Genomic DNA, 25222 nt, shown 5'->3' on the forward strand with positions numbered 1-25222 from the left:
ACATTCAATAAAGTCATCCTCTCATTGGTTCAAAGACCGACGTTCCACGAGCCCCTCCGTCGTAGGGCACCGTGTGGATGTTTCATCAGTAACTGGTGGAAATTATGAAGGCGGGACTTCACTACGACCAACGAGAAGGCGAGAATGAAACGTTTAAACTCTGTAGGCGCGAAGTCTTTGTCCCGGTAGACGCCATATTTACTGAAACAAACTTCCATTAATAAAACCCCTGGACACCATGACAACAGCCTCTAAGCTCCTTTAACCAGATCAGATCTGGACATTTCTACATATTTACACCATCAAATCGTAAAACATACAAAGATCAAATTAAAACTGAGAGTAGCATGCCTCAAAACATGGGCAAAAGAGGAAATAAAATGAGCAGCAAAAAGACAGAAACCAGCTGAAGGAAATTTGAATTCAATCCAGTACTTTCTGTTAATGGGATAGCTACTGATGCTAAAATACTACCCAGCATTGTATTTCTCTTCATTCTGCGATTCCGGGTCTTGGATCTGGGAATGAAATTTGGATTTGAGCCTCAAAACCACAGCAATTTGCTAATTATCAAAGATTTTAATGGTGTATTTTTTTTCCATTTTATGTGTTAAATAATACAGAAAGTGTCAGAATGGTTAATAAATATTTAAGAGCTTCAACTTTCATGATTTAACTTTGGGTGGCAGACATGTTGGATACTGAAGTCAGTCAGAGCTGCACAGCAGCCTCTCGATTTACCAGTTGGAGTTTTAGCTTCCCCATTAGTTTGGAAAACAAACATCATCATGGTGCGTTTGTTCGACGACCTCTAAAGGCTCAGCCTCACGATGCACAGCCATTTTGAATTTTGAAGGATTCCAAGTGTTAAAGCTCATGATAGTTGCTTCTTCTGGCTTGTAGATGCGCTGGGCGCATTAGTGCATGTTGAGGTATATTTTGAGTCTGTAGCACCACCTTCAGACAGGACAGCAGAATGCAGGACAGGACTTTTTATTGTAATGAGAACAGACAGCAGCAGCTACAGAGTTATACAAGCTTTCTGTAGAAAACACTTTAAAATGGGATAAAAAACTGTAAAAAGAAAAAAAAAACATGGTTGGAAAACAACCTAAACAGAAAATGATCAATTAGAAACAAATCTTTGGTAGATAATCAATAGAAATAAATAGATGAACTTCTGGTTTTTGGTTTCAGTTGACCTGAAGTCAGTCTTCCTGATTCTGATCCCAGATCTCTGCCTGGACTGACCCTTGGATGCTGTTACCATGGAAACAAAGCCGTAGGTCTACGTCTCTCAGAGGAACGGAGGTTGTCGGGGACGACAGTAGTCAGGTGTGTTCAGGTCAGAGGGCGTGCTCTCGAGGTGGCAGTGTGTGCAGCACCTGGTCGAGCAGCTGCAGTGCCCGGTGCAGGTGCACCTCCATCCAGCAGGGGGTGTCCTTGATGCTCTGCCTGGGATAGTCGCACCCCCAGCCTTTGACGAAGCTCAGCCTCACGATGCACAGCCTGCGCAGGTCATCTACACCTGGACCTGCTGCAGAGCACACACCTGCAGGCAGAGACAAACACACCCTTACACACAGAAACCTGCTAAACGCCCAGTTAGAGCCGCATTATTAATGAGGCGTTCAGGTGCAGTCAGGTGACACTCACTGAGTGCGGGTGCCATTCCTCCCACACTGTGGGGTCCTGGCATCACCCCAACAACCGCAGCCGCCTGCGTCTCTGCTGCTGCCTGCGCCGCCGCCGCCTGCTGCTGCATCTGCCTGTGGCACTGGCGTAGGTCAAACACCTGTGGACACAGGTGAGACGGACAGACAGGTGAGATGAGTTTGGGTTCAAGTGTTGGTTGTTGTTTAGTATGGAGTGACAGTGAGCCAATCAGGGAGCAGGCGGAGATGACCGCTGGTGAAAGTGAAACAGGAAGTGACTGGTGATGGACCTTGATGTAAGCTCCAGGGTAGATCTTGTGAACCCCGTCACCTGGCGCTCGGCCCGCCTCCCGGTCCAGGTAGTAACTCTGGACGAACACTGAGTGGTCGCTAAGGCAACGCATCCAGACGTCCCCTTCCCCCCGACATTCGAGCTGGACGCCCCGCCCAATATGGAGCCTGCAGGAAGAGACGGGTGAGCTCTGGCATGCAGCGCCCCTGCTGGTAGCTACCGACTTAAACTGGTCTGAAATGTTTTTACTGGATCAAGCAGTCTGATCCAAACTGGTTCTGAACTGGTCTATGCTGAACTGACTGGTTGGACCTGGTGGAAGCGCTTTAACCTGGCGCGGTGGCTAGCTGCAGTCCGGTGGACATTGCTCAGCTGTCCCAGACAGAACCGATCCCCGCCTGAAGGATCCACGTAGCCGTCCACCGTCACCAGGGGACAGCTGGACTGGACCTTGAACATCTCCCCCACCTGAACATCCAGCTCGAAGTAAGAGATGGAGCACCAGAACTCTGGACCTGCAGAACGGACACAGAGAGTCGGGCAGACAGAGGACATCCACAGAGACATGTTGGTGTTCGGAATAGAGCCAGATTGTCTTTAGGTGTCTCACCTGGATGGTTGGAGACCGGTTGTGGGTACGGAGGACTGCTGTGATGCTGCGACCCTGGAGGTACAAACACTGACTCAGCACTATCGTCCTACCCAGTACCACTCAATAGCACCCAGCAACCGCAGTACCACCTAAAACCCCCAAGGCCTCCCAGGCCTACCCAGTACCCTCCATTCCCTCTCAGCAGCTCCCACTGTGCCCCTCTGCCACCCACTGTGCCCCTCTGCTCCCCACTGTCACCCTGTGCCCCCCTCTGCCCCCCACTGTCACCCTGTGCCCCCCACTGTCCCCCACTGCAACCCACTACCTCAAAGTTTCCTCGTCCACATGGTGTCTTACAGAAGTGAGTGCTGGGTGTGTGTTGATGGTGATGATGTAACGGCGTCTGCTGAGTGTTGCTCCGCCCACTGTGCTGATGTCCTGCAGGTGTGTAGGGGGCAGGGCTGTTACCTGACCAGCTGACTGCAGAGACAAATCAGAGTGAGAGACCCGTCCAAAAGGACAGGTGAGCAGCAGGACAGGAGAGTAGGTGTACCAGGTGTGGGCGTCCCACTGTACTCGGGGCTCTGCTGGGCAGAAGCCGGAGTGGCGGCCTGTGGGGTCAGAGGGGGTGAGGTGCGGCCCTCTGGATGAGGGGGCGGGGCCACCTGCAGGAGGGCGGGGCCTTCCGGAGCCTCGGCGGCGCCCAAGGCAGCGGGCATCATGGACGTCCGTCCTGCAGGAGACGAAGCAGAGTGAGATGCCAGGTAGCAGAGGGTGGACATCTTGGGAGGGTGGTGGGGGGCGCTCACCTGGCGGAGACAGAGGCATGCTGGGATACATGGTGAGGGGGTGGGGCTGGGCATACGGGTCAGAGGGGAGGGGCAGGTCCAGCTGCAGGCAGTCCTGCAGGAACTCCTCCTTGATCACGGCCTGAGGACCTGCAGGACAACGGCTGTCAGAACCGGTTCTGATCCAGACAGCTGCAGGGGCTGCTGCTCAAGCTCAGCTCCGTTCTGGACCGGAACCAGTTCTGCTTCTGATTCAGGTGTGTGTTACCTGTGGAGGCGGGCGCCGCCACCCTCTCGTAGTGGTACGGGTTCACACACACGCTGTCATACTTGAGGTCGAAGGCGAAGCGGCAGAACTTGGCGTGCTTCAGCTCGTTCTTGTGCAGGTCAGGCCAGCGCCACAGCCGGGCGTAGATCACATGAGGGAAGCCCTTCCTGCCCGCTACCTGTGCAGATGAGACCCACAGGTCAGAAAGCAATGATTCGGGCCAAACCGTCGCCTCAGAGACCAAAGCTGGTCAAACATCATGTCTGACCTCAGGCAGTTGCTGCCACTACCAACCTGTCTGCAGGGACCAGTAAAGCTGAGGAAAGTGTCATCATGCCATGTGGCAGCGGGTTGCTATGTGGCAGCTACGTGTTGCTATGTGGCAGCAGCGTGTTGCTATGTGGCAGCGGGTTGCTATGTGGCAGCAGCGTGTTGCCATGTTGCAGCGGGTTGCCATGTGGTAGCAGCGTGTTGCCATGTTGCAGCGGTGCAGCAGCAGCGTGTTTGCGGCAGCTGTGTCGGCAGCTGCTGTAGGGCCGTGTTGCGTGCAGCATTGCTGTGCATGTGGCCACAGCAGTCGTGTTGCCATGTTGCAGCGGGTTGCCATGTGGTAGCAGCGTGTTGCCATGTTGCAGCGGGTTGCTATGTGGCAGCAGCGTGTTGCTATGTGGCTGCAGCGTGTTGCTATGTGGCAGCAGCGTGTTGCTATGTGGCAGCAGCGTGTTGCTATGTGGCAGCAGCGTGTTGCTATGTGGCAGCAGGGTGTTGCTATGTGGCAGCAGCGTGTTGCTATGTGGCAGCAGCGTGTTGCTATGTGGCAGCAGCGTGTTGCTATGTGGCAGCAGCGTGTTGCTATGTGGCAGCAGCGTGTTGCTATGTGGCAGCAGCGTGTTGCTATGTGGCAGCAGCGTGTTGCTATGTGGTAGCAGCGTGTTGCCATGTGGCAGCAGCGTGTTGCTATGTGGCAGCAGCGTGTTGCTATGTGGCAGCTACGTGTTGCTATGTGGCAGCTACGTGTTGCTATGTGGCAGCAGCGTGTTGCCATGTTGCAGCGGGTTGCCATGTGGTAGCAGCGTGTTGCCATGTTGCAGCGGGTTGCTATGTGGCAGCAGCGTGTTGCTATGTGGCTGCAGCGTGTTGCTATGTGGCAGCAGCGTGTTGCTATGTGGCAGCAGCGTGTTGCTATGTGGCAGCAGCGTGTTGCTATGTGGCAGCAGGGTGTTGCTATGTGGCAGCAGCGTGTTGCTATGTGGCAGCAGCGTGTTGCTATGTGGCAGCAGCGTGTTGCTATGTGGCAGCAGGGTGTTGCTATGTGGCAGCAGTGTGTTGCTATGTGGCAGCAGCGTGTTGCTATGTGGCAGCAGCGTGTTGCTATGTGGCAGCAGGGTGTTGCTATGTGGCAGCAGCGTGTTGCTATGTGGCAGCAGCGTGTTGCTATGTGGCAGCAGCGTGTTGCTATGTGGCAGCAGCGTGTTGCCATGTGGCAGCAGCGTGTTGCTATGTGGCAGCAGCGTGTTGCTATGTGGCAGCAGCGTGTTGCTATGTGGCAGCAGCGTGTTGCTATGTGGCAGCAGCGTGTTGCTATGTGGCAGCAGCGTGTTGCTACGTGGCAGCAGCGTGTTGCTATGTGGCAGCAGCGTGTTGCTACGTGGCAGCAGCGTGTTGCTATGTGGCAGCAGCGTGTTGCTATGTGGCAGCAGCGTGTTGCTATGTGGCAGCAGCGTGTTGCTATGTGGCAGCAGCGTGTTGCTATGTGGCAGCAGCGTGTTGCTATGTGGCAGCAGCGTGTTGCTATGTGGCAGCAGCGTGTTGCTATGTGGCAGCAGCGTGTTGCTATGTGGCAGCAGCGTGTTGCTATGTGGCAGCAGCGTGTTGCTACGTGGCAGCAGCGTGTTGCTATGTGGCAGCAGCGTGTTGCTATGTGGCAGCAGGGTGTTGCTATGTGGCAGCAGGGTGTTGCTATGTGGCAGCAGCGTGTTGCTATGTGGCAGCAGGGTGTTGCTATGTGGCAGCAGGGTGTTGCTATGTGGCAGCAGCGTGTTGCTATGTGGCAGCAGCGTGTTGCTATGTGGCAGCAGGGTGTTGCTATGTGGCAGCAGGGTGTTGCTATGTGGCAGCAGGGTGTTGCTATGTGGCAGCAGCGTGTTGCTATGTGCGCAGTGTTGCTATGGCAGCGTGTTGCTATGTGGCAGCGGTGTTGCTACTGGCAGCAGCGTGTTGCTATGTGGCAGCAGGTGTTGCTCGTGGCGCAGCGTGTTCTATGTGGCAGCAGCGTGTTGCTATGTGGCAGCAGCGTGTTGCTATGTGGCAGCAGCGTGTTGCTATGTGGCAGCAGCGTGTTGCTATGTGGCAGCAGCGTGTTGCTATGTGGCAGCAGCGTGTTGCTATGTGGCAGCAGCGTGTTGCTATGTGGCAGCAGGGTGTTGCTATGTGGCAGCGTGTCTCTGGTCAGAGGTGAAGGCGACAGGCGGCTGCAGACTAAGCAAATCCTCTGGAGGGAAACTCAGCGTCTCCAGACTCCAGGATCAGAGTCGTGATTAGCTGGTTCTGAACTGTCCGATTGGACCCAGGAGGCTCGCTAACCGGGCCTCGACAGGAACCAGAACCGGTTCATTCTGAATCAGGATCTTTGGAAAGTTCAGCTTGAATCAGCCGGAGATTCTTCCAGTGTGGAAACTCTGTGGTATGACACACACACACACACACACACACACACACACACACACACACACACACACACACACACACACACACACACACACACACACACACACACACACACACACACACACACACACACACACACACACACACACACACACACACACACACACACACACTCTCTTTCTCTCCCAGTCAGTCTGGCTTCACTTAGTCCCGCCCCTTTCCTGTGTTTCAGACAAAACAAGCCAGCCGCCCTTCCTCCTCCTCCTCCTCCTCCTCCTCCTCCTCCTCCTCCTCCTCCTCCTCCTCCTCAGGATGATCCAGGCTGCTGCGTCTTTGAGGATCCGGTAACACCGGGCCTCTGACCAGAACTGACACCAGGAGAACCAGCAGCACGTCTTGAGCCTGGTCTCTTTAGCTGGTTCTGGTTCTGGTTCTGCTGGAACATCTCCAGAACGTTTCCTTGGACGGTTCTGGACCAGACGGGTTCGATGTGGTCCGTTTTGTAGGGATGGCAGTTGTTGATTAATGAATTCATCAAAAGCTGATTGATCAGCATCAGTCCAGGCCGTTTTCCTGAAGTTTCCTCTGGTATCGAGACGACATTCTTCAGAACTGGACAATAAATCAATAACTACTTATACAGCGATCAGAGTATCTACTGATCAACATCAGTAGATACTCTGATCCAGAACCGCACAGCATTCTGGGAGATGTAGGCAGAGCAGAGGCTTTCGCTGCTAAACCCCAGCTAAGCTAGCTGAGCTTGTGCACTCTTTGGTTGCCTAGCAACAACCTGTTGGGTAACTCACGCAGCAACAGTTTCAGGTTTCCTCATTGGTGCCGACATAAAGCAGGAAAAACAAAAACCTAATCAATGATTATCGATATCAACTGATGTGAAACGATTTTATCGTGATTCGTCATATCGTCCAGCCTCTGTCGTCAAATCTCTCGTTCTTATTGCATTCATGTTTCATTATGTTTTCATTCTGTTCTGTCTGTTCAGAACAGATCAATAACTATTTATTGATAGTTAAATTAAATTTAGCTCATTTAATTTCCCTTTTTGAATTTGAGTTGAGTTTGGGTTTCTGGTTGCGAGCAGCTCGGATCAATCAGCAACATTTGGGTGAAACTTCAGGAGTTTGTTCAGTTTTTTATTTCCAAACAGAATTATATAAAGAGCATTTTCTCTGTCCCGTTCTGAAATGGCCTCGCTGTTCCTGCTTCATAGTGACCAGCAGCGCCCTCCGTTGGCTGGAGGCCAAACTACAGTACTGAATGAAAGTCAGTTAATAGTTTATCGATCAGACCAGTGTCCCCCCCCGGTCCTCAGGCCCCCTGCTCTGCATGTTTTAGATGAGCCTCTGTTGATCCAAATGACTGCATGAGCATCAGGTGCTGCAGACGCCACAGATACAATACAGGTGTGTGGCAGAAGGGACAGGTGGCAGGAGAAACTCTGGATTAGAACATATTTTAATCTACCAAACCATTTATTTGAAGTTGATTGATTGTTTGCTCCAGTTTGTTGGAGCTGAAACCAGGAATCAGTGGGAGGTTCTGATCCGATCCCAGCTGGAGCTGCAGCTCAACGCTATTCTTCACATTCTGCAGATTTTTCATTCCACCGTTTAAACTTCTGTAACACAATATTACAAATACATAAAATGTAAACAATTAATTCCTTTTGTAAATAATAGATCAAACATTCTGCAGTGAGCAGCTCAAGTTAGGGACGATCTGGAGATTATTTACTGATTACTAATCAAGAATCAGTTAATCAATAAAGGTTCTTAGCAGGAGATCATTTACAGAATGTGAAGCAGGTGAAAATGTTCAATTTTAATATTACTGTATGTTTTGAGGGCTAAAGGTTGAAATGAGCATTTGTAGCAAACCCTGGTAGAGTGGAGAAGGTATGTTACTGTCCCATTTTAAGGTCATTCATTCATTCATTCATTCATTCATTCATTCATTCATTAGAAGATTTCTGGTTGAACAGAAAGAAGCTTTTTATCTGACATGCTAAACATTATTTATTGTTCCGTTTCCATGTTGACTGTAAATGGCCTCTTGTCCTCCAGTTAACGATTAATCAATTATTAAATTAGTCGATGATTATTTCAGTTAGCAGTTAATCCTTTCATCTGAGACCCAATCCAGATTGGACCAGAACCAGACTTGCTGCTTCCTGGAACCATCTGGTTCTGGTTCCAGGGCTACCTGGAGAAGTTCTGGGCCAGTTCTGGCTGTCAGGCTGCAGACCAGAACCAGCGGGTGTGTCTCTACTGGGATAATGACAGCTGGACTGGGCCACACCCAGTCTGCTGCAGCCCAACATGATCATTAGGTGCAGACGGAGCACCTGGCTGAGTCAGAACCGCCTCCGGGTCACAACCAGAACCACAAAGGAGACCCAGAGGCCCAACAGAACTGACCCAGTTGATATTTAGAGGTGGACCAGCAGAGAAAGACGTGTTCTGTATCAGAGTGAGAGGTCTGCTGCTGTTAGGATCTCTGGGTGAGCATCTCCAGAGCCCCCTGCTGGCTCAAGCTAAAACTACCTGTCTCCTGGATCAGCCAATCAGCAGCCAGCAGACCTGGCTGCTGATTGGCTGCAGCGGTTTCAGTCCTACCTGCAGCCGGCCGTCCAGCGTCCTCTGGATGGTGACGCACTTGCTGGGTTGGACGCCGTTGGACGTGACGGCGGTGATGAGCGAGTCCAGCTCGTCCTTCTTCTCCTTCAGTTTCTTCACCAGGCTCTCGATGGCGCGCTTGGCGAAGCCCTCGTTCTCGCCGCCCTGCCGGTGGCACATCAGGCTGTGGACGATGCTGAGGCAGGCGTCGGCGCTGCTGGGGGCGGGGCCGAGCACCGACATGGCCGCTCAGTATGGGGAGGGGGCGGGGCTAAGAGACAGCAGTGGAGAGAAGTTTGTTCTGTTCAGTATTATTAATATCATCTTCATCAATCCAGGCGCGTTTGATGGAAATAATCTGGATACCACCCTAAAAGTTCCTGAACAAACAAAGAACCGGGATCAGAGCCTTGTGGAACCCCAGACCGAATCACCTCCGGATCCTGACGCAGACCTTCAGGAGGCTGGAGAACAGCTGCTGGACCCTACTGGGCACATGACGCATCGCACATACATCGCAATATCAGCATGTAAAATATTCATATTGCACAGGACTGTTTGGAGCATCGTCACTGTTGGCGAATATACTGCTAGAGTTCTGAAGTGCTACTTTTTATGCTAATGCAACATTAGCACGAAAAATCTGCTTTCAAATTCTGAGCCAACTTTTAAAATGTCACCAAAAACTATGAATTAGACGTGTTGGCATCTAACGGTTTGCAGCCAATCAACCAGGGAACGTAAAGCGTAACTCCATCAGATGTTGACATGGCTGGAAGGATCAGGAAGTAGAGGCTGCTAGCTGGCATCCCTGGTACGGCACAGAGCCCCCAGTGGAGGGGAGGATGCCCTGCATCAGAACCGCATCAAGCAAATGTAAAAACTAGTTTGTGAAACTGAGGAAATTATTCTAAATGTTTCCATTTCCATCAACTGTTTCTAATGCAATGGGACAGAAGAAGACAGGTGCAGATATCGTACCTGATATGGTCGTTGCAATATTTGCTAACATGGCGCAACAAGGCTAAGCGGATAAACAAGCCGTCACATGATCACCGAACACATGAAGAAGTCGCATCAGAGCCTAAACAGATCTCAGGTCACAGGAGACAGACCAGGGAGACAGACCAGGGAGACAACCTGAGAGACAACCTGGGAGACAGAGCAGAGAGACAACCTGGGAGACAGACCAGAGAGACAACCTGAGAGACAACCTGGGAGACAGAGCAGAGAGACAACCTGGGAGACAGACCAGAGAGACAACCTGGGAGACAGACCAGAGAGACAACCTGGGAGACAGACCAGAGAGACAACCTGGGAGACAGAGCAGAGAGACAACCTGGGAGACAACCTGGGAGACAGACCAGAGAGACAACCAGGGAGACAGACCAGAGAGACAGACCAGAGAGACAACCTGGGAGACAGACCAGAGAGACAACCTGGGAGACAGACCAGAGAGACAACCTGGGAGACAGAGCAGAGAGACAACCTGGGAGACAGACCAGAGAGACAACCTGAGAGACAACCTGGGAGACAGAGCAGAGAGACAACCTGGGAGACAGACCAGAGAGACAACCTGGGAGACAGACCAGAGAGACAACCTGGGAGACAGACCAGAGAGACAACCTGGGAGACAGAGCAGAGAGACAACCTGGGAGACAACCTGGGAGACAGACCAGAGAGACAACCAGGGAGACAACCTGGGAGACAGACCAGAGAGACAACCTGGGAGACAGACCAGAGAGACAGACCAGAGAGACAACCTGGGAGACAGACCAGAGAGACAGACCAGAGAGACAACCTGGGAGACAGACCAAGGAGACAGACCAGAGAGACAGACGAGAGACAGACCAGGGAGACAACCTCAGGCCAGCACGAAGCCCCTGATGACGGTATTGATCTCTGTTGATCAGAAACTGATGAGCTGAAGCTTTATCTGTTACATTAGCGTCCCAATTGTCCCCTTCACAGAGACACTGGACAGACAGGAGGACACCTGGCATCCAGAGGAACCGAATCTGATCCTGTGATGTCATCCATTAGTGACCTCATCAGTCTGATCAACAGTTATTGATCACCTGATGTCTCCCTGACACCTCAGGTTACAGTGGCGACAGAGACAGTCTGGACACGCAGAGACAGTCTGGACACGTAGAGACAGTTTGGACAGATAGAGACAGTTTGGACATATAGAGACAGTCTGGACACATAGAGACAGTTTGGACACATAGAGACAGTTTGGACAGAGAGACAGTCTGGAGACATAGAGACAATCTGGACAGGTAGAGACAGTTTGGACAGATAGAGACAGTTTGGACATATAGAGACAGTCTGGACACGTAGAGACAGTTTGGACATATAGAGACAGTTTGGACATATAGAGACAGTCTGGACACATAGAGACATTCTGGACATATAGAGACAGTTTGGACAGACAGAAAGACAGTCTGGACACATAGAGACAGTTTGGACAGATAGAGACAGTTTGGACATATAGAGACAGTTTGGACAGATAGAGACATTCTGGACACATAGAGACAGTTTGGACATATAGAGACAGTTTGGACATATAGAGACAGTTTGGACACAGAGACATTCTGGACACATAGAGACAGTTTGGACAGATAGAGACAGTTTGGACAGATAGAGACAGTTTGGACATATAGAGACAGTTTGGACATATAGAGACAGTCTGGACAGATAGAGACATTCTGGACACATAGAGACAGTTTGGACAGATAGAGACAGTTTGGACACATAGAGACAGTTTGGACAGACAGAAAGACAGTCTGGACACATAGAGACAGTTTGGACAGATAGAGACAGTTTGGACATATAGAGACAGTTTGGACAGATAGAGACATTCTGGACACATAGAGACAGTTTGGACAGATAGAGACAGTTTGGACATATAGAGACAGTTTGGACATATAGAGACAGTTTGGACAGATAGAGACATTCTGGACACATAGAGACAGTTTGGACAGATAGAGACAGTTTGGACATATAGAGACAGTTTGGACACATAGAGACATTCTGGACACATAGAGACAGTTTGGACAGATAGAGACAGTTTGGACACATAGAGACAGTTTGGACACATAGAGACAGTTTGGACAGACAGAAAGACAGTCTGGACACATAGAGACAGTTTGGACAGACAGAAATACATTCTGGACAGATACAGACAGTTTGGACAGATAGAGACAGTTTGGACAGACAGAGACAGTCTGGACAGACAGAGACAGTTTGGACAGAGAACAACAGTCTGGACAGATACAGACAGTTTGGAGACAGAGGGACAGTCTGGACAGATAGAGACAGTCTGGACAGATAGAGACAGTCTGGACAGACAGAGACAGTTTGGACAGACAGAGACAGTCTGGACAGACAGAGACAGTTTGGACAGAGAACAACAGTCTGGACAGATACAGACAGTTTGGAGACAGAGGGACAGTCTGGACAGATAGAGACAGTCTGGACAGACAGAGACAGTCTGGACACATAGAGACATTCTGGACACATAGAGACATTCTGGACAGACAGATAGAGACATTCTGGACAGATAGAGACAGTCTGGACAGACAGAGACAGTTTGGACAGAGAACAACAGTCTGGACAGATACAGACAGTTTGGAGACAGAGGGACAGTCTGGACAGATAGAGACAGTCTGGACAGACAGAGACAGTCTGGACAGATAGAGACAGTCTGGACAGAGAGACAGTCTGGACAGATAGAGACAGTCTGGACAGACAGAGACAGTCTGGACAGATAGAGACAGACAGAGACAGTCTGGACAGACAGAGACAGTCTGGACAGACAGAGACAGTCTGGACAGACAGAGACAGTCTGGACAGAGAGACAGTCTGGACAGACAGAAACTGTCTGGACAGATAAAGACAGTTTAGACAGACAGAGACAGTCTGGACAGACGGAGGGACATGGGTAAAAAGACATCCGTCCAGTCCGTCCCCCCGCCGCAGCAACAGTTGTCCCCCAGCCCCTCCAGCCCTCAGCGGGCTCTGCCAGCTCCACTCACCGGGACTCGGCGCGCTGCTCCGGGCTGAGCTGAGCTGCGTGTCTCCGTGTGAGGCTGCAGACCGTCTGTCTGGAGGGGGTGGCGGCTGTGTCACGCTCCCCCGACAGCCAGACATAACAGGAAGTGTGCTGACCTCCGAGTTTTAGGAAAATAAGAGTCCAAACATGGGCTGGATGCGACCCCAGCCTCCGCAGACCGGAAGTCAACCTGTTTCATGAACAGGAATGAGAGCTTCTAGCAGCGCGTGCGCTCTGGACCAGGGAGGGAAATAAAACCGACAGACAGATTTCAGTCACGTAACTGATCAACAGCAATCAACTTCCTCCAGCTTGTGACGTCACGCCGATTTAAAATCAAGCAATTCCCATTAAAGAGTAATGAGATCCCGCGCTGTTCCAGAGCCTCTTATTTTGAAAGGACGAACAACCAAAGTTTGTTCTGAGAGACGCGTGCACGCGCGTGAGGTTGCCCATGGTTACGTGGTGTCCGCGGGGCACGGTGCGGTCAGAGCACAGCGCCATCCGGTGGCAGAGATGAAAACAGCAGCAGTTTGTGATGAAACGAGATTCTGGTTTCCTCTGGAACCGGAAGAGGTTCGGTAGAATCACGGATCAGCTTTTCTACTGGGTCAGAACCACAAATACAAAGTCAATGTTTCGGAATTATTTTTAAACTGCAGGGACTTTATAGATTAGGTGTGAGTGAGTGAGTGAGTGAGTGAGTGAGTGAGTGAGTGAGTGAGTGAGTGAGTGAGTGAGTGTGTGTGGTTGTTGTGTCTCTGTGTTGCCCTGCGACAGACTGGCGACCTGTCCAGGTGACCTCGGTGACCCCGGTGACCCCAGTGACCCCGGTGACCCCAGGTGACCCCAGGTGACCCCAGGTGACCCCGGTGACCCGCCTCTCGCCCGGAACGTTAGCTGGAGGAACCCTCCTGACCCACTAAGGGTGTAAGAAAATGGATGGATGGACTATAGATAAATATAACTGAGCTAAGGTCCGTAACGCTTCCTACGGAGCCCTGCAGGGGACATTTCCTGCTGCGTTCCCTCGTAATAAGTTTACTGCAATATTTGCTGGTCTATTTTTGTATACGGTCACAAATGTCGATTTAGAATTTCAAATGTAAACACATTTAAAGAAACTCTGTGTTTATTAAGTCTTTGGTGAAAAACCTGTTAGAAAATGGATTGTTATCGCGGGTTGGCATGGAAACGGACCTTTAACAGATGGTTTATTAGATAATAACTCAGAAATAGTCCAGATAGTTTGGATGTATTTTTTCTTCTTTCCTGCTTATGGAAAGTTTCTGTTTATATGTTTATATCAGAGGTTTGTGGTTCATTTCTATCCTAAAGAAAAAGATATAAAACTTCAGATATTTCATAAGTTTTAAATAAATGTAACATTGAGATATGAAATATAATGAGGTGTTTAGTTGGAACAGAGCGGGGAGCTGACAGAAAATCATTAAAAACTATTTATACTGGGTTAATTAGGTCAGTCCTGGATTATGGATGTATAGTTTATAATTCAGCAGCAGATTCAAACCTCCAGAAGTTAAATATTATCCAACATCAGGCTTTAAGATTATCTCAGGTAAAACATCTTCAACAGCAGCTTTACAGGTTGAAATGCCTCTTAAAGTTAGACGGGATCAAAAATGATCATCCAACATTAGAGGAGCTTAAACATGACTGGGAAAAGGAAAAGAAACAATTAAAGAGCTTATTAAAGATAATAAACTCTAAAGTTAAGGAAGTTAATTTAAATCAGTTCCATTATCTGCAGTTCCACCTTGAATACTTCCTGATGCTGAGTTTTCTTTTTAGAGATGAAATAGATATATAATACAAGAATGAATATTATAACTAAATCTACACTGATGCATCAAAATACAGCTGATAAGGTAGGGACAGCATTTATTGTGCCACAGTTTCAAGTTAAAGTAGTAAAAAGGTTCAGTGACGGCGTCTCGGTGTCTGCAGGAGAAATGCTGGCTTTGCTGTTAGCAGCTCAACGGTGGAAAAGGTTGAAATCTATTACTGGCTCAGATTCTAGCTCTTCGTTATTCAGTTTGCAAAATAATAAATCAGATAGTAGACCAGATATATTAATTAAAATACAACAAACACTTAACAGAATCAATAACAGTACATTGTGTTTGGGTTCCAGCTCATCACAGGATTAAGGGAATGAAAAGCAGACAGACTGGCTAAAGAGAGAACCAATCAGGTGAGGACAGATGTTAGTGTTAGTATAACAGAAATAAAGGGTATAATTAAACAGAAAACAAGAGAGAGGTGGTAAAAGTTATGGGAAGAAGAAAAGAAAGGAAGGTGGTTATATAAAATTCAAAAGACTATTTTACAAATGAGCAGAAAGAATCAGGAGAGAAGAGATGATTATTATTATTATTATTATTATTATTATTATTATGATGATTATTATTATTATTATTATTATTATTATTATTATTATTATTATTATTATTATTATTATTATTATTATTATTATTATTATTATTATTTCACGGTTTAGAATCAGACATACTGGACTAAACGGGTCATTATTTCTGATGGGGAAACATCAGACGGGGAAGATGAGACAGAGGAACATGTTATTTTGAGTCGTAGAAATTATTTGATGCAAAGAAATAAGTTAATTAGAAACCTTAGTAGCATGAAAGAGAAATTTGATGTTGATTTATTGCAAAAAGATTCAGGAAGTAGAAGATATGAGGCCTTATTTGATTTTTTAAAACAGCGTAATGTGTTTAATAGGATATAGTTTTTTTGTCATGTGGTCCACACTCCTTACCAGTTGGTGGCGCTAATGCTAACCTAACGTTTCTTGCATCCACCAATAACATTAAACTAGAAGAAGAAGCCAGCAGTTCTCTCCAGCTCCCACTGCTGTCTCAACTGTTTCACTTGTTCCTGACGCCTCTCCCAGCTCTTCCTTCCTCCTAGAACCGGATCTGACCTCTTGAGACTCGGACCCACCTGGACCACCTGACTGCGCTGCTCCGCTGGGCCCTGGATTCCTCCACACCCACCACCCTGCTGCTGCTCCACCCTCGGCTACCTGCTGGAACTCCTCCACCTGGAAACCCCTCACTGCCCCAAGGAGCTGATCTGAACCCTAAACCGTTAGCCTTCACCAGGCCATCATTCCCGCCATCATTCCCGTCATTATTCCCGTCATCATTCCTGCCATCATTCCTGTCTAACCCATTTCTCGGTTCCTCCCTGCTGCTGCTGGTCTTCTCTCTCCATTATTGTTCAATAAATCTGTTAAACTGTTTGGTGTCTAGTTGTTGCTTCCAGTCCTGGTACCTCATTATGACAAGGAGTTAAAGTTTTTACCAGTTTCTTATTATTAAATGTAAGTTTTTCAACAGAGGAGACATTAAGTCAGTTTCTAGAAAATTATTAAAAAAGGGATTTTTTCACTATTTCATCTGATGGACACATTTTTCTAGGATTATAAGATAAGTGAATTATTACACTGCTATGATTTATCATGTAAGGACCAGGGCTTTATAAGGATTCATAATATACTTACTCTCTTATTATCTTGAATAAATTAAACTATATAGAAAGACGCCAGCCTGATGCTATTAGCATGCAGAAGCGTTAGCTTAGCTCGGTAGCATAGCTACCTGCTGCTCTATGGCAAGCCGATTTAACATAATAGGATAGGAGATATGTAGTTTTCATTATCCATCCATCCATCCATCCATTTTCTTCCGCTTATCCGGGTCGGGTCTCAGGGGCAGCAGCTTCAGAAGGGAGGCCCAGACTTCCCTCCCAGCCTCTTCCAGGTCCTCCAGGAACCCCAAGGCGTTCCCAGGCCATAGAGAGACATTGTCCCTCCAGCGTGTCCTGGGTCTCCCCTCCTCCCGGTGGGACCTGAACTCCTCACCAGGGAGGCGTCCAGGAGGCATCCTGACCAGATGCCCGAGCCTCAACTGGCTCCTCTCGACGTGGAGGAGCAGCGGCTCTACTCTGAGTCCCTCCCGGATGACCGAGCTTCTCTCTCTAAGGGAGAGCCCAGCCACCCTGCGGAGGAGGAAACCCATTTCGGCCGCTTGTACCCGTGATCTCGTTCTTTCGGTCATGACCCAAAGCTCATGACCATAGATGAGGGTGGGAACGTAGATCGACCGGTAAATCGAGAGCTTCGCTTTTTGGCTCAGCTCTCTCTTCACCACGACGGACCGGTACAGCGCCCGCTTCACGGCAGACGCTGCCCCAATCCGCCTGTCGATCTCCCTTCTTCCCTCATTCGTGAACAAGATCCCCAGATACTTAAACTCCTCCACTTGAGGCAGGACGACCCCCCTGACCCGGAGAAGGCACTCTACCCTTTTCCGGCTCAAGACCATGGCCTCGGATTTGGAGGCACTGAGCCTCATCCCGGCTGCTTCACACTCGGCTGCGAACCGCTCCATTAGAGCTGCAGATCACGATGAAGCCAACAGGACCACATCATCCGCAAAAAGCAGAGATGCGATCCTAAGGCCACCAAAACGGATCCCCTCAACACCTCGGCTGCGCCTAGAAATTCTGTCCATAAAAGTAATGAACAGAATCGGTGACAAAGGGCAGCCTTGGCGGAGTCCAACTCTCACCGGAAACGAGCCCGACTTCCTGCCGGCAATGCGGACCAGACTTTGACACCGGTACCCCATACTCCCGGAGAACCCCCCACAAGGTCCCCCTGGGACACGGTCGAACTCCTTCTCCAAGTCCACAAAACACATGTAGACTGGTTGGGCGAACTCCCAGAACCCTCCAGGACCTGCTGAGGGTGTAGAGCTGGTCCAGTGTTCCACAACCAGGACGAAAACCACACTGCTCTTCCTGAATCCGAGGTTCGACTATCCAACGGACCCTCCTCTCCAGGACCTCTGAATAGACCTTACCAGGGAGGCTTAAGAGTGTGACCCCCCTGTAATTGGAGCACACCCTCCGGTCCCCCTTTTTAAACAGGGGGACCACCACCCCAGTCTGCCAGTCCAGGGGAACTGCCCCCGATGTCCATGCGATATTGCAGAGTCGCGTTAGCCAACACAACCCTGCAACATCCAGAGCCTTAAGGAACTCCGGGTGGATCTCATCCCTGCCACCCCCGGGCCAGGCCCTGCCACCGAGGAGCTTTTTGACCACCTCAGTGACCTCGTCCCCAGAGGTTGGAGAGCCCAGCCCAGAGTCCCCATGCTCAGCTTCCTCAACAGAAGGCATGTTGGTGGGATTGAGGAGGTCTTCGAAGTATTCCGCCCACCGGCCCACAACGTCCCGAGTTGAGGTCAGCAGCGCACCATCCCCACTATAAACAGTGTTGGTGCTGCACTGCTTCCCCCTCCTGAGACGCCGGATGGTGGACCAGAATCGCCTCGAAGCCGTACGGAAGTCTGTCTCCGTCTCCATGGCCTCTCCAAACTCCTCCCACGCCCGAGTTTTTGCCTCAGCGACAACCCGAGCCGCATGCCGTTTCGCCCGCCGGTACCCATCAGCTGCTTCTGGAGTCCCACAGGCCAAAAAGGCCCGGTAGGACTCCTTCTTCAGCTTGACAGCATCCCTCACCGAAGGTGTCCACCAACGGGTTCGAGGGTTGCCGCCACGACAGGCACCAGCAACCTTGCGGCCGCAGCTCCGATAGGCTGCCTCGGCAATGGAGGTATGGAACATGGTCCACTCAGACTCAATGTCCCCACCTCCCACGGGACGTGTTCGAAGTTCTGCCAGAGATGAGAGTTGAAGCTCCGTCTCACAGGGGACTCCGCCAGACGTTCCCAGCAGACCCTCACTACACGTTTGGGCCTGCCAGGTCTGACCGGCTTCCTCCCCCACCACCAGAGCCAACTCGTCACCAGGTAGTGGTCAGTGGACAGCTCCGCTCCTCTCTTCACCCGAGTGTCCGGCCGCAGATCCGATGAGATGATGACAAAATCGATCATCGAACTGCGGCCTGGGGCGTCCTGGTGCCAAGTGCACATATGGACGCCCTTATGCCTGAACATGGTGTTCGTGATGGACAATCCGTGACGAGCACAGAAGTCCAACAACAGAACACCGCTTGGGTTCAGATCGGGGGGGCCGTTCCTCCCAACCACGCCTCTCCAGGTCTCACTGTCATTGCCCACGTGAGCGTTGAAGTCTCCCAGTAGAACAAGGGAGTCCCCAGGAGGGGCACTCTCCAGTACCCCCTCTAAGGACTCCAAGAAGGGTGGGTAGTCTGAACTGCCGTTCGGCCCGTAAGCACAAACAACAGTCAGAACCCGTCCCCCCACCCGTAGGCGGAGGGAGGCTACCCTCTCGTTCACCGGGGTGAACCCCAACGTACAGGCGCCCAAATGGGGGGCAACAAGTATGCCCACTCCAGCCCGGCGCCTCTCACCGTGGGCAACTCCAGAGTGAAAGTACGTCCAGCCCCTCTCAAGGAGACTGGTTCCAGAACCAGAGCCATGTGTCGAGGTGAGGCCAACTATTTCTAGCCGGAACCTCTCAGCCTCGCACACTTGCTCCGGCTCCTTCCCCACCAGAGAGGTGACGTTCCACGTCCCAAGAGCTTCTGCAGCCGAGGATCAGACCGCCAGGGTCCCCTCCCTTGGCTGCCGCCCATAGCACAATGCCCCCGACCCCTTTGGCCCCTCGGACAGGTGGTGAGCCCATCGGAAGGGGGACCCATGTCTCCTCTTCGGGCTGAGCCCGGCCGGGCTCCGTGGGTAAAAGCCCGGCCACCAGGCACTCGCCATCGTGCCCCACCTCCAGGCCTGGCTCCAGAGTGGGGCCCCGGTGACCCGCGTCCGGGCGAGGGAAAACCAAGTCCAAAGTTTGTATTCATCATAGGGGTCTTCGGACTGCACTTTGTCTGGTTCCTCACCTAGAACCTGTCTGCCTTGAGTGACCAGGGGCATAAAGCCCCAGACAGCATAGCTCCTAGGATCATTGGGACACTCAAACCCCTCCACCACGATAAGGTGGCAGCCCAAGGAGAGCCCTAGTTTTCATTAGTGAAAATTAAATTATATCTTAAAAGCAAATAATGACTAGACGAAACTAAATTAGAGATATCTTTATTTAAAGTAAGCACAAGTATGGCAATTACAACAGTGTAGCTCTGTAGAGGGAAAAGCAGATACAAAGTAAAATCGATAAAGTATAAATAAAATAGCAACAAAGGGATTCTTATTTTAGGGTTAACATGGATTGGTGGGCAATTCCATTAATATTTCAGTCAGGTCTGATTCAATACATGTCAGATTTCAAACATAACGAATTCAGATGGAAAAGTGTTAAAAACTGGGATGATCTCAGCACCAGTAGTCATCCAACGAAACATTTAGTATTTCTCTGTTGGAACGTTTTAGAAATCAGGTAACATTTCAGAAAATGAGGTGACTAGCAGACGACAGAACTCTGATCGGTTCCTGATCGGTTCCTGATCGGTTCCTGATCGGTTCCTGATTGGTTCCTGATTGGTTCCTGATCGGTTCCTGATCGGTTCCTGATCCCGCATCACTTCCTCCAGAAGCGGATCAGCTGCTGGACGCTCCAGAGCCTCTGGTCCGTTAAAGCGTCCAGATCAGAGGTGATTCTCTGACAGATATTGTTCTAATAATGATTAATAATGATTAATAATGATTAATAATGATTAATAATGATTAATAATGAGCTCCACGATGTTCTCTGTGCGTAAAGTTAAACTGTCTGAGCACCAAGTGGTCAGCTGACTGGACAGAAACCAGTGAACTGCTCTCTGTTCTCATCAAGACGAGGTGAGGAGGGAATCTGACATGTTAACTCAGTTTCTACTGGTTTGGTTTTAAACACCATTAACTCAGCAGTGTAACTATATATTGTATGTTTGTCGCCTCATGTGTGATTAACTGGAGCGTTTATTGCTCTGCGCTGGTTTCTAACGGATCTTTAATGTCTTAGAACATGTTTTCTGATCAGATGGTGGCCAACCTGAGAGGATCTTCCTCCCTCCTCTCCTCATCACCTGCTGCTGCTTCCTGCCTCAGGTCCTCGGCTGGTCAGGGCATCACCTCCAACACCCAGAACAGCAGCGGTACCAACAGAACCCACCTGTCCATCAGATGGTTCCCAGAACCAGGAGACCATGGTGGAGCTGCAGCTTCCTGGAGTTTGAGGGCAGGACTAGCATCTAGGATGAAAATCATATTTCTCCTCTAGTATTCAGTCTATGAATCCATTAATTGTGCTTCAGGTGTTTTGTGTGGCAGAATAAAGTCCAGTCCTTTCTGGGTGGGACAGGAAGTGAGACTGTGGACCAGTTTACAGCTGAAACGCTCTGAAGCTGTCGGGTTTCCTATCTAGCTGCTCCGCCTCTACATCTGGACACCAGAGACGGATCTGACGTTGATAGGTCTAGACTGGATTCATCTCATTATGTTTCCATCGCTGCATGTGAGGCTCATTTACTCTGTTGGTTTGAAACTATGTTTTATTTTCTATACCCTTAAATACTCATTAATTATCTTAACATTTCATTTCTTAACGTTGCATCCTTTCTATGTTTTATTCACTTTTAAATATTATCTTTACATTTTAAAATATTTTTTAATATTTGACTCTTTTGTAGCTCATTAACTTTCACATCTCATCTTAATATTTTATTCTTTTTACATGTAGCTGTTTTTAACACTTTATTAACATTTCATTCCCTACATGCTCTTCATTAAGGGGCCCTGGTGGTTTGGCCCCGGCGCCTCGGGGGCCCGGGGCCTCGGGGGCCCGGGGCCTCGGGGGCCTGGGGCCTCGGAGGCCTGGGGCCTCGGGGGCCCGGGGCCTCGGGGGCCCGGGGCCTCGGGGGCCCGGGGCCTCGGAGGCCTGGGGCCTCGGGGGCGTCGGGGGCCTGGGGCCTCGGGGGCCCGGGGCCTCGGGGGCCCGGGGCCTCGGAGGCCTGGGGCCTCGGGGGCGTCGGGGGCCTGGGGCCTCGGGGGCCCGGGGCCTCGGGGGCCTGGGGCCTCGGGGGCCCCAGGCCCCGGCGCCTCGGGGGCCTGGGGCCTCGGGGGCCTGGGGCCCCGTCTGTTTCTACCTGAACGACATGAAGACGACATGAATGATGTGAACATCTGGAACAGCCTCAGGACGTTTCCGGACAGGGACAGTTTCTGTCTCCCCGTCTAGTTTTGGGCTCTTCAGAGCCAAACGGGACGTTGAGACGTTTGACCAGGTGGAGACAGAGTCACACGCTGTCAGACAAAGAGTCACAGGTTTGATTCCGTCAGACTCTGAGGCTCTTTCCTCAGAGAACCAGAAACGCATGGGGCCACAGAGACACGGTGAGATTCAGGGAGTCTTCAGTCCGTATGATCAGCTGCTGCTCAGACGTTTCAGAAACTGGTTCAAACGTCTCCTTTCGGCGCTGAAAGAGAATAAAATCAGTCGGACGCTTTGGGCTCATTTTATGCTCCGTGTGTCGATACAGTTATGATTCATTAAGATTTACATTCTCAACATATGTAAGAAAGAAAACCATAGAAACATATTTTATAAAATGCACAAATATATGTCAGTTATGACATCACTCTCCCTGTGATGTCACAATCTCCCTGTGATGTCATAATCTCCCTGTGATGTCATAATCTCCCTGTGATGTCATAATCCCCCTGTGATGTCATAATCTCCCTGTGATGTCATAATCCCCCTGTGATGTCATAATCCCCCTGTGATGTCATAATCTCCCTGTGATGTGATAATCTCCCTGTGATGACATCACCATCCCTGTGATGTCATAATCCCCCTGTGATGTCATAATCTCCCTGTGATGTGATAATCTCCCTGTGATGACATCACCATCCCTGTGATGTCATAATCCCATTCTCCTTGTTATGACATCATAAAACAGTTTAAGTTCTTGAACTTTCCCAGATCTTTCATTCGAGTTCTGAAGAAAGACTGGAGGAAACGTTAACATGGATAATAACCTCGTTGACGACATTAAAGAGTTTTACATCCGGGTTGAGAGGAGGCGGTTAGGATGTTTGAGTACGGAGGAGTTACTCCATGAAGCTGCAGGCCTGGTGAAGAAGATCAAACGGTCGTATCACTTAAATGCGTCTGAAGAAGATGAGATGGTGGAAGCCATTCTGGGCCAGTTGAACGGACAGCGGCGGCGTCCCAGCTGGAGTGTCTGGGGCTTTTTCACCAACTGTGGAGAGTCTTTTGTGAGCGGCTTGAGTTTTGGGCTGGGCTTTGGAGCGGCTGCAGGCGTCGCCCTCATCGTGGTCACTAAACTCCTGGCCTGAACCGTCCGTCCTCTGGAATCTGCTGCTGCTTCAGGGGTGAGGAATAGAATTATGTTAGTAGTTAAAGGTTCATTCACATGTTGCTGAAAAGGAATGAATTATGTAGAATGTGCTGGTTCAGTCTGACCCAATAAGGACGGGTTCCCGTCGACCCGACCTTCAGCTGCAGAACCTGGCTCTGGGACGGGGGCGTCTCCTCTCTGGGGGAGACGGACAGACGGGCCTCCCTTCTGCTGCCCCGCCACCCAGAAACAGAGGAAATGGACGGACGGACAGAGGTTTTGGTTTCTAAGGGCCTGAAAGAGGATGAGGAGGTTCTACAAACAACTCTACAGATTTTACACTTTCACTTCTTTTGCATGAGCTGTGGAGGTCAAAGGTCAAGTTTTATCCACCAGTTAGTTGTTTTCTCTGTTTAATTCCCTGAAATTGATTCACTTAAAGGTTGAAAAAGGTTATTATTCTGGAGAAAGTCTAAATAAATATTTAACCCACTAAATAAGAGGCAACAAAAGTTTTTCAGACTCTGAGCTCAAAGAACCAAACTATTTTTATATTATATAATTAATGTAATGTCACATACTTATGGCGGTAGGAGCCGTTTGTTTGTTAAATACTTAATGAAACATATTTACCGTGTTTGTTGTAAATGACGTAAACTCACAAAGATGAGGAAATTAGTCCAAGTTTGTCGTTTACTGAGCGTCCAGAAGCTCCAGCGGCTGAGATGAGCCACATTAAAGGTAAACGAAGGTAAAACAACCTGGAGTTGATTCAGGTCCAGGAGCAGAACCTCAAACGCCTCCAGTTTCCTGAACGGCCCATATTTACCGCTCCAGAGCCGCTCCACGCCTGTTACATCGTTTCTCAACAAAAAAGTTCTGCTCTCACCGGAAGACGCTCCTCCTGTCCAGCCTAACCACTCCGACTCGGATGACCTTCGACCCGTCCCCAGCTGCCTCAGCCTCTCCTCCCCAGGCCACAAAACAAGCCTCCGCTCCGTGACCTTCGACCCTCAAACCCAGCTCCACTCCTCGCCGTCAGCGTCCAACCGCGGTCCATCCACCGACGTCACATTCACCCCGCGGCCGAGGGACACGCCCAGCCGTCCGCTTCGTTCTCCCGGTCCCAAACGCTCCAGAACTCCGACCCGGCTTCGTCTCTGCGACCCTCTGCAGGCCTCCTGACTGGCCAGCTCCTCAGCGGCTGGACCGCCGCCGCCGCCTCCACCGCCCATTAAACCAAACAGGATCCCCTTCAGTCGCTCACAACACATTGAGGCTCTTTCTATTTTATTTTATTGACAATAAGGTTGTTTACAAAATAGCAAAATTAATACAAATAAGTAACAAAACAGGATAATAATGCAGGTGTTGCATATGAAGCACAAACTAAATGAAAAGCAAACATACAGATAAAGTCAGAAAGATGCTGCAGTGAGAGACCATGTCCAGCGTCTTCATGGCTTTTCTGCTTGTTGAAGCCTGGACAGATAATATATTTAATTCTCTTTAAAGGCTGAAAATCAGGTTTCTGATTGGAGAATTTACATTTATGTACATGATATTAGGCTGATAATATAAAAATGTTTTATTAGTGGGATAAGAGAAGAATCCAAACAACATATTTATATAAATGAGGGAAAAGTCATCAGAAATAAATGTACAAATATCTTCCCAGAAAATACATGAGAAATAGCACAACCAGAATAAGTGGCAGATCTTCTTCATACAGTTTTCAGAATCAACCATTTGTGTCTTTTTTGATCGTTGAAGGAAAAACTTGCAGGGATAAAAACGATGGATTATCTTAAAAGACACTTTGATCTCATTAATAATTAAATATTTAGATGGAAGACACCAGATTTTCCCAGGGCAGGTTGGGGGCAAAGTTCTTCCAATAAGAGATAAAACATGAGGAACAGAGACGACGTCCTTCTGGAATCAGGCTGGAACGTCACGGTCGTTCAGGTTTGACCAACATTAGTGACGGCAGCGTC

At 49.6% G+C, this 25222-nt stretch overlaps 1 protein-coding gene and 1 long non-coding RNA gene across 5 annotated transcripts; one reads left to right on the forward strand and one right to left on the reverse strand.

Moving 5' to 3' along the window:
• Positions 1 to 977: 977 nt before the first annotated feature.
• On the reverse strand, positions 978 to 13234 carry LOC103477474 (SMAD family member 4-like). Of its 2 annotated transcripts, XM_008430608.3 has the most exons (12): positions 12942 to 13234; positions 9271 to 9389; positions 8902 to 9172; positions 3596 to 3773; positions 3349 to 3477; positions 3093 to 3272; positions 2897 to 3019; positions 2558 to 2611; positions 2279 to 2462; positions 1946 to 2114; positions 1657 to 1795; positions 978 to 1552 (listed from the first exon to the last, which is right to left on the reverse strand). In XM_008430608.3, exons 3-12 carry the CDS (start codon positions 9142 to 9144, stop codon positions 1347 to 1349), a joined length of 1605 nt encoding a protein of 534 aa, XP_008428830.1. In that variant the 5' UTR covers positions 9145 to 9172; positions 9271 to 9389; positions 12942 to 13234; the 3' UTR covers positions 978 to 1346. The 2 variants fall into 2 exon arrangements, with proteins under 2 accessions (XP_008428830.1, XP_008428829.1); XM_008430607.3 differs by lacking the exon at positions 9271 to 9389.
• A 53-nt stretch (positions 13235 to 13287) lies between these two features.
• Positions 13288 to 16244, forward strand: LOC103477475 (uncharacterized). 3 transcript variants are annotated; one of them, XR_014091483.1, is made up of 2 exons: positions 13288 to 13568; positions 15114 to 16244. It is a non-coding gene; the product is annotated as an uncharacterized LOC103477475 (long non-coding RNA). The 3 variants fall into 3 exon arrangements; XR_014091481.1 differs by having other exon boundaries at positions 13455 to 13935; XR_014091482.1 differs by having other exon boundaries at positions 13455 to 13888.
• Positions 16245 to 25222: the final 8978 nt, after the last annotated feature.

This window comes from Poecilia reticulata, chromosome 16 (genome assembly GCF_904066995.2).
Source record: "Poecilia reticulata chromosome 16, P_reticulata-male-v2, whole genome shotgun sequence".
NCBI classification, from domain to species: Eukaryota; Metazoa; Chordata; class Actinopteri; order Cyprinodontiformes; family Poeciliidae; genus Poecilia; species Poecilia reticulata.

What these genes read in the sequence shown, in the direction of transcription:
- LOC103477474 (XM_008430607.3), bottom strand. Translation starts at nt 9,144, where the DNA reads ATGTCGGTGCTCGGCCCCGCCCCCAGCAGCGCCGACGCCTGCCTCAGC. An exon ending in GGCGGCGCCCGCCTCCACAG is followed by an intron (nt 3,478 to 3,595) that starts GTAACACACACC and finishes GTTGTCCTGCAG; the next exon opens with GTCCTCAGGCCGTGATCAAG. An exon ending in AGGAATGGCACCCGCACTCA is followed by an intron (nt 1,553 to 1,656) that starts GTGAGTGTCACC and finishes CTCTGCCTGCAG; the next exon opens with GTGTGTGCTCTGCAGCAGGT.